The sequence below is a fragment of the Lagopus leucura genome, unplaced genomic scaffold (assembly GCF_019238085.1).
Source record: "Lagopus leucura isolate 7727_CA_CO unplaced genomic scaffold, USGS_WTPT01 Super-Scaffold_100159, whole genome shotgun sequence".
NCBI lineage: Eukaryota > Metazoa > Chordata > Aves > Galliformes > Phasianidae > Lagopus > Lagopus leucura.
In genome coordinates, this window is record NW_024962335.1 from 2175385 (window position 1) to 2183745 (window position 8361).

The following is an 8361-nucleotide window of genomic DNA, read 5'->3' on the forward strand; positions in this document are numbered from 1 at the left end:
GAGAAAGACAAGTCAGTGACTGATTTTAATGTAGCTTTTGACAACTGAACAAAAATGCCACAGTTACTTCACAAAACTATGAAATTAGAAGCTAGCTGTGAGAGACATCATGGTACTACAGGGGCTCATCTACTCCTCGTGTATTATTGAACTTATCTGAGCAAATATGCACACAGACACAGAGAAATATACCTACTTATCCACACACATATATACACATGTGTGTGTGTCTGTAGATACAAACACATGCATGTGTATACACATATATCTATTTTTACATAAGCAGTGAGAAATTACATGTCACGTAAGGATCTCAAGGCAGACCAGTGAAAGAAGCAATACAAGACATTTTCCCACACTTTCTCTTTCTTGAGGTGAGATGTGACATTACAGTATATCTTAACAGAGGGAGATCACAAGCTCCGTTTCTGTCTCAGGGGCCAGGAAGCTCTGTAAGTCTTGCCAGGCCCAAGGGATTAAGCTGCAGTTTCAACAGATGCCTGGGCTTTGATTGCCCTAGACACTGTCAAGGACAGGGGCAGTCCGGAGAGCCCCATTAGGCTGTAACCCAGTCACCTGAATTCACTTCTGTCATCTCCCAGGAAACATCGGAAAGTTCAAAGGAAAACACTGCACCAGGGTGTGATAACCACAGGTGCTTCAGCTCTGCAGCACAGCTCTTCCTTGGCAACCCTCCCCTGTGTGTGGAAGAACAGTGAGACTGGCTCCCAACCTTGGGCTGGCTGTGGGTCATGGGAATGGCATGCTTTGAGGGGGCTGAGGGAGTAGCAGGGGCTTCTGAAAACATTACTCCTTCTGTTTGGACAACCATGGCTGCCTTTGAAAGCCCTCCTTACAAACCTGTACTTAGCACTGCGGTAAGAAGTGTGCAGTGTGTATGGTGAGTATCTGGCCGCGTGTGTGTGGCAGGGGAGGGCTCCGTGGGCAGCTCTGTGTCTGTGTTCCCTGCCAGCCTCCAGCAGAGCTGCCTGCTGTGCTCGGACACAGCTCCCCAAACCCCCTCCTCACCTCGTCATCCCAAGTTCACAGGCCTTCGGGGGGCATTTTTCTTTGTCATTTGTTTTCCTTTTTTTCTTCTCTTTGCCTCCCTCCCCATGTTCCCCCTCCTTCCCAGCCTTCTAAATAGGAGATGTTCTCAGGACAGCGCCCAGGAGACTGGCTGGAATCAGTTTTGGAGGGTGATGCACCGCGACAGCTAAAAGTTGGATAGGGTTTCAGCAGCTCCTATATATAAAGCAGTGGGGACTTATGTCACCGCACTAATTAAATTCCATCTGGGTTGCTCCTCGGGGTGTTTTTGAGCCTGCCACCCCACAGGAGCAGGCAGAGGGGCCCAGGGACAGCATGATGATGGACCTTTTCGAAACTGGCTCCTATTTCTTCTACTTGGATGGGGAGAATGGGGCCCTGCAGCAGCTGGAGATGGCAGAGGGCTCCCCGCTGTACCCGGGCAGCGACGGCACCCTGTCCCCGTGTCAGGACCAACTGCCGCCGGAGGCTGGCAGCGACAGCAGCGGCGAGGAGCACGTGCTGGCCCCGCCGGGCCTGCAGCCCCCGCACTGCCCCGGCCAGTGCCTCATCTGGGCCTGCAAAACCTGCAAGAGAAAGTCGGCCCCCACCGACCGGCGGAAAGCGGCCACGCTGCGGGAGCGGAGGAGGCTGAAGAAGATCAACGAAGCCTTCGAGGCTCTGAAAAGGAGGACTGTGGCCAACCCCAACCAGCGGCTGCCCAAGGTGGAGATCCTCAGGAGCGCCATCAGCTACATTGAGAGGCTGCAGAACCTGCTGCACAGGCTGGATCAGCAGGACAAAATGCAGGAGGTGGCGGCGGACCCCTTCAGCTTCAGCCCCAAGCAGGGAAACGTAAGCACGGCGGCCCGCGCCCCGGCACCCAGCTGCGGGCCTGCGCTCCCCTCCCTCCTTCCCCTCCTCCTCCCCCCGACGGGGGGCTGACGGCCGCGGGAGGGGGGGGGGGGGGGGGGGGGGGGGGGAGAACAGGGGGGGATGGGGGCCGGGGGAACGCGCCTCGCTAACGCAGCCTTCCCTCTCCCCGCGCCCCGCCGCAGGTCCCCGGCTCCGACTTCCTGAGCACCTGCGGCTCCGACTGGCACGGCGCTTCCGACCATTCCCGCGCGCTGGGGAGCAGCCCCAAAGCAGGTAACGGCCGCCGCGCTCGGCGCTCATCCGCAGCCCGGCGCCCCCGCCCTATGACGGCTCCCCGCGGCCTCGTTGCCGGCCGCGCCCGCTCCCTAACCCCTCTCTCCCGCCGAGCAGGGGGCTCCATGGTGGAGTCGTCGGCCTCCAGCAGCCTGCGCTGCCTCTCCTCCATCGTGGACAGCATTTCCTCCGACGAGCCCAAGCTGCCCGGCGCGGAGGAGGTGGTGGAGAAATGAGCGCCGCGGCGGTGCGGCCGCCTCGGGACACGCTGCCCTCGGAGACCCGAGCCGCACGGACTCTTCTCTCACCTCTCTTTCTATCTTCCGTTTTGTTTTCTTGAAGTTTTGTCCCACAGACCACCCCCCATCCCTTTTTTTTTTTTTTTTTTTTTTAATTATTTTTAACTGACGGTACTTAGCGTTGTACCGGCGGAGCGCTCGCCCTGCGCCCAGCCGAGCAGTCCATTCCTGTCAGGGTGAAGCCGTTTGGCTGCGTTTCGTCTGCGTCGTGCTCAGAGCGTCCCCGCCTCGTTTCGCGTCTTGTAAATAATTTCAGTACTGCCTTTTGTAAACGTGACAGATGTGTATTTAAATGATGGACGTGATATTGTATATAAGAAAGGGTTCCTCGGACTGTAAAATAAAAGCTCTTTGTGTTACAGCGTTCCCCTCCCGGTTATTAAACCCGGACCGGTCCTGCGATGCCGCGCAGGAGGCGGTGGAAGGGAGCCGCTTTGAGCCGTTTTCTTTTCTGGTTTCGAAAGGTCGCAGCCACTTCTCGGAAAGGTCTCGCTCTCCTCGGCCTGGAGAGCACAGGAACCCACAAGCGTTGGCGAAAAAGCGCCGTCGTTTCGTTCGTTTTCGCTTCTGATCGGCCGCAGCCCGTTTCAGCAGAACACCTCCGACGGGGCTCCCCGGGACCCCAGGCTTCCTTGCGACGGGAATGTCCTCGCTGTGTTTGCAATTCAAGCGTTTGTGTTCGATACTAATAACGACAATCTGCACCCAATTCCGAAACCAAAACACTGCCCTGAATCACATTATCAAAGGGAGGACGATCACAGGAGGTCTGCGCTTTACGTCTTTGCCTCACATCTGTTCTCCAGGGGGCCCGCGCACCATGCTCACGCTAACTAACGCGGCTGCCCCATCCCGCCCCGCCGCCCCCCGTCCCGCACGGAGCGCACCGCCTGCACACAGCGCGGGGCTGCCGGCCCGCTGGGACGGACGCGGCCGAGCGCTCACGGCCCGCGCGGTTCCGGCGGCGGCAGCTGCCTGCAGAACGCATAGGGTTTTTGAAGCAAACGGGCAGGGGAACGGGAGCGGGGGGCGGGGGAAGAGTAGGCAAATAACGGAGCCATGTGCTCGCCGGCAGCCCTCCGGCAGCGGGAACTGCGACTTTCCCAGTCCCAAGGCTGCTAAAAGCCCCCGCGTGTCCCTTTGATCTCTCCTGGGAGTCCCGGAGTGCCGGCAGAGGCCAATGCCTTCCTCAGCTGTCCCCACCCGACCCCCCCGGCAGGTACCGATGTGTTTACTTAGGTGCGCCGTTCCCAGCACGGGGACCAAACGCGTGTTTCTCGCCGGGAGCGGCCGCTGCGGTAGCGCACAGACACAGCTCTGCCTCAACGGGCCGAGCCCACCCCCAAGCCTGCATACCCCGCGGTTTCCGTCAGAAGCATTTTGTTGCAAAGGGCTGGAAGCCCCCTCCCCTGCAGCCGCAGCCGTGTAAGTCTGCGTCTGCGCTCCCCTCTCGTTAGTTCCAGTCGCCTGCCGCACTTAGAATTTGTTGTGAGATCACTTTACCAGAGGAGCTGGGCGCTCCCGAGGGACATCAGTGCACGCTTTGTGCTGCACAGCTTCCCCTCTTCCCACCCCCAGACAGCCAAGCACGGCGGACGAGGCTTTCCCAGCCCCGCACGGACCGCGGTGCGCGCAGCCCCGGCTCCGTCGCACCGCACGCACAGCGCCGGGCAGTGGAAGCGCGGCCGCCGGCCCGAAAAGGACCGAGCATGTTTGTACACAAAGCTGCACACAGCTCTAGTTTAGCCGGCGCGAACGTCGTACATCAAATGGGGGGGAGGGGGGTGAGCTACAGCTCAGTGACGGGTTCACGTTACCGCGAAGCTGAGCCTTCCCGGCCGGCGGCTTAGGGCACAGCCGCGCTGCCCGGCACAGGCACGGAGTGCTCGTCCTTGCCTCTCTGTAACTTCAGTCCTTAGAGCAACTTTCTGCTTTTCGTGCAGTATTCCTTTCAGAGGGGGCTCACCCACTTATGGCCCCATACAAACCACTGCAGTGCAGATGCAGCCCTCCCAAGCCCCTAGGTCTTTCATATATAGAAGGGTGCATGCACGCTTGCAGTTTCCTTTAGGAGAAGTTTCATCCTAAGAATGAAAATCCGATTCTCTCTTTTTCTTTTTTTTTTTTTTTTTTCCTTTTTTTTTTTTTTACCCTGGCAGGAGAGGGGTGAGATTGCAGGGCAGGGGTCCTGCAAGGGTCAGGGGGAGATCCTAACCCCAGACCCTGCTTACTGCCCAGGCAGGTGCAGAAGCTTTGGGTGGGCGCTGTGTCTGAGACTGTGTCCCTCTGAAGGCTCCTGAAGACAACGTGGTGGGAATGTCCCTTTCTTCCCCTTCCCACAGCCGTTGTTGCAGCCCTGCCCTCTACCTGGCACCACACCGCTTCATCCGAATCACTGCAGGCTACTTTCCCTCTGTCTGTGGTAGCCTAATGACATAATTTTATTCCCAGGTAGGGAAAGTTTCCTTTGCACTCTCCTAATATTTTCCCCAACTGCAAAAGCCACCTGGCTGAAACCAAAGGGTTCCCGCACATTAGCAGCTGCCTGTTAAATGGCTTCATTACCGCTCTAATGACCCCTGCGCAGCTCTGCCCGCTACTGCTGCGGCTGGGCCTCCGCAGGGCTTTGTCCCTGCCCTGTGTAAAGTTACCGAGAGGTTTGGGGTTAGAAATTTTACACTTCCAGGAGGGGTTTGTTATGCCGGCAGCTGGGACGCATCTGTAACGGTGCATGTTGGCCTGAAAGCAGAAAATCAGCGGGCCCAGGGCACTGCGCGGCTGTTGTGTCTCTGGCAGCATCAGGTCGCACATGGAGGAGAAGCAATGGGAAGGAGTTTGTCTGGCAGCAAACGCACTTTGTGAGCGCTTCTCCATGTGACCCAACCTAAGAGCACAAACATCTGTTTGCCTGCTCCTTGCTACACATAGCTGTCCTTGTTGTCCCCTCTTGTGGGAACACAGCTTTAATTACAGGACAAAGTGCCTTCTGAGATCAACGGGTGAATGCGAGTGCTGAAAGAGGAGTAAATCATGTCACGTTGGATCTGTAGTGTGGGAATAGGGATAGGAGAGCAGGCACTGCGGGTGCGGTGGGATTCATTCCCCTTGGTGATGGCAAGGTGATGCAGGGGGTGATATGGGGAATGTCCATGGTCCATGCACTCACTGCCCATCTTTTTTTTTCCCTCCCCAAGCTCCCCAGTTTGGTGTAGGCTTTAGAGACTGCTCAAAGGCGGGTGAAGAGCAAATCAGCCCCTTGGGGGCCAGAGGGGGCCTGCCCAGCCGGGCAGGGGCTGCGGGGGATATGCTAATGGAGCCGGGCCGCTGCGGGCCAACCTCCCACAATGCGCCTATATAGGGCCCCGCATCAGCCGGCGGCCACTTTGTCTCAGGTCGCTAATTGCAGAGGGAATCACTGCACTGCGCTGCGAGCTGCCAGCCCACTCTGCTGCCTCGGACGAAGAGATGGAGGTGATGGACAGCTGCCAGTTCTCCCCATCCGAGCTCTTCTATGACAGCTCCTGCCTGTCGTCCCCTGAGGGTGAGTTCCCCGAGGATTTTGAGCCAAGGGAGCTGCCTCCCTTTGGAGCCCCTGTGCCCACTGAGCCTGCCTGCCCTGAGGAAGAGGAGCACGTCCGGGCCCCCAGTGGACACCACCAGGCTGGCCACTGCCTCATGTGGGCTTGCAAAGCCTGCAAGAGGAAATCCACCACCATGGACCGGCGGAAGGCAGCCACTATGAGGGAAAGGAGGAGGCTGAAGAAAGTAAACCAAGCATTCGAGACCTTGAAGAGGTGCACCACAGCCAACCCCAACCAGAGACTCCCCAAAGTGGAGATCCTGAGGAACGCCATCAGGTACATCGAGAGCCTCCAGGAGCTCTTAAGGGAACAGGTGGAGAACTACTATCACCTGCCGGGACAGAGTTGCTCTGAGCCCACCAGCCCCAGCTCCAGCTGCTCCGATGGGATGGTAAGAGCAGGGCAGGGTGAGGGGCAGCTCACGATGGGCTCGAGCAAGGGCCCTTGGCAGTGGGACTTTGGGAAAAGGTGGATAACTTGGGTGAAATCTTAAAAATGTTGGACAATTGGAGTTCCCACCAGCCCTTTCCTAAATTTAAGCTTGCACATGGGCTTTAGGGCACCCAGCAGGCACCCCAGCCTCTGCTCGCCCTTTGTCCCCTCCGTTTGGGGCCGTGCGTGGGGAGGGAGGTGCAACCCGGCTGGAGCGCACCCGAGGGGCCGCCGCCCGCTCTACCGGGATGCTTCGGGGGGCTGCGCGGGCGGACGGGCCGGCACTGGCCCCTCGCTGTCTTGCAGGCGGACTGCGGCAGCCCGGTCTGGCCGGCGAGAGGCAGCAGCTTCGAGGCGGGGTACTGCCCCGAGATGCCCCACGGTAAGGCCGGCGGCGGGCGGGGGGCTCGGGGCGGCCGGCGGGCGGGGGTCGCGTCTGGGCGGCCTGCGGTAAGCGGCTCGCCCCGGTGCCAGGTTACGCGGCGGAGCAGAGCGGCGCGCTGTCCAGCCTGGACTGCCTCTCCAGCATCGTGGACCGCCTCTCTCCGGCAGAGGAGCCGGGGCTGCCCCTCCGCCACGCCGGCTCCCTCTCGCCAGGCGCCAGCATCGACTCGGGGCCCGGGACGCCCGGCTCGCCGCCTCCCCGACGGACCTACCAGGCGCTATGAAGGGCCGGGGACACCGCCCGTTCCGGGGCTGACCCCGGCTGCCCTCTCGTCCGGCCTCCCCGCAAAAGCTCTCGGGAGGGAGGAGCGGCCCCGGCTCCGCTGCCGTCGGGGCTGGGGGCGATGCCGCCGCCCGGCGCAGCCCCCGGGGCTCGGGACGCGTGTGCTGCCCTGGAAACCCCGCTGCAAATAAAGCGTGCTACCACACAGCCGGCTCGCCTGGTGCTTCTTTAACCGCATCCCCGCGTGCTCAAGGGGGCCCAGCTGTAGTGCCCGGCCTGGCTGGGAGCTCTCGGCTCCCCCACCCGCATGGGTGCTGCTCTGGGGCTGCTCACGGGGGAGCAGAACTCTGCAGGGTCAGACTCTCCCTCCTGCTACTAGCACTTTCCTTTATTTTCTGTGAGAGTGGCAATAATATTTAATTTTCATCATCTGTTGCAAAGCCCTTGCTTCTTTCCATGGATCCAAAGACCAAACGTGTCAGGACTTGGCTACAGCATTGCATGGTCACTTCCTTCTGTGAAAGACTGCATGACCCAGGCCTGATACCCTGTAGGGGAATTCTGATCTCAGTCACTCTCAGTGCTTTTGCAAAGACAAATTTAGCAGATTTGCTAAGAACAGACCACAGTTTGGTTTCACAACCCACAAGGTACATTTTGCAATATTCAGAAAGCAATGTAGAAGTGTCTGTACCTCCTACTTTTTGGTCCCGCTAGTCTGGATGAAAATCCTTGACTTAATATTTGCAGTTGTGTGGACCTAGAAACAGCCAGATCAAAATTTCATGAGTTTCAGCTATTTCCTTCCAGGCGTGCTTCTCTTCTGCCTCTTTCTCCCATGAAACAATTCCAACCCTTCTCTAGCTGCAATCAGAAACTTTTCTAAGCCCCACAAAAGAGATCTGTGAGGGAGAAATGGGCTCCTTTGGAGCACCCAGGAATGTCTTCTCTGGTAAGTACACCAAGTAGAAAGAGAGAAACAATTCACCAGCATGGGTTAGGGATGTCTTTGCCATTTGTGTTTGTGTTGCTAGCAATGGGTGGTCAAGGGGCCTGGAAGTGGTGATTCACCTCTGATAAATCTTTCACTTGAACCTAGCCCAGCTTAGTTACTTCTCCGAAAGCTGCCACCTGACTGCTCTTTGGCAGCATCCACAAAACAAGGATGAGGAAGTACCCTCAGGATGGCCCTGTCCTCAGCATG

The 8361-nt window shown here is 58.4% G+C and overlaps 2 protein-coding genes across 2 annotated transcripts; both read left to right on the forward strand.

Annotated features, from left to right (window-relative positions):
- The first annotated feature begins 773 nt into the window (after positions 1-773).
- MYF6 (myogenic factor 6) lies at positions 774-2836 on the forward strand. Its single transcript, XM_042890226.1, has 3 exons — positions 774-1884; positions 2088-2178; positions 2296-2836. The coding sequence occupies exons 1-3, from the start codon at positions 1366-1368 to the stop codon at positions 2412-2414; spliced, it is 729 nt and encodes a 242-aa protein (XP_042746160.1). The 5' UTR covers positions 774-1365; the 3' UTR covers positions 2415-2836.
- Positions 2837-5874: 3038 nt separating this feature from the next.
- Positions 5875-7231, forward strand: MYF5 (myogenic factor 5). Its single transcript, XM_042890296.1, has 3 exons — positions 5875-6449; positions 6797-6872; positions 6965-7231. The coding sequence occupies exons 1-3, from the start codon at positions 5943-5945 to the stop codon at positions 7156-7158; spliced, it is 777 nt and encodes a 258-aa protein (XP_042746230.1). The 5' UTR covers positions 5875-5942; the 3' UTR covers positions 7159-7231.
- The last annotated feature ends 1130 nt before the right edge of the window (positions 7232-8361 follow it).

Coding starts and splice junctions, on each gene's coding strand:
- MYF5 (XM_042890296.1), top strand. CDS start 5,943: ATGGAGGTGATGGACAGCTGCCAGTTCTCCCCATCCGAGCTCTTCTAT. Junction 6,450..6,796: donor CCAGCTGCTCCGATGGGATG/GTAAGAGCAGGG, acceptor GCTGTCTTGCAG/GCGGACTGCGGCAGCCCGGT. Junction 6,873..6,964: donor CTGCCCCGAGATGCCCCACG/GTAAGGCCGGCG, acceptor CCCCGGTGCCAG/GTTACGCGGCGGAGCAGAGC.
- MYF6 (XM_042890226.1), top strand. CDS start 1,366: ATGATGATGGACCTTTTCGAAACTGGCTCCTATTTCTTCTACTTGGAT. Junction 1,885..2,087: donor TCAGCCCCAAGCAGGGAAAC/GTAAGCACGGCG, acceptor GCCCCGCCGCAG/GTCCCCGGCTCCGACTTCCT. Junction 2,179..2,295: donor GGGGAGCAGCCCCAAAGCAG/GTAACGGCCGCC, acceptor CCCGCCGAGCAG/GGGGCTCCATGGTGGAGTCG.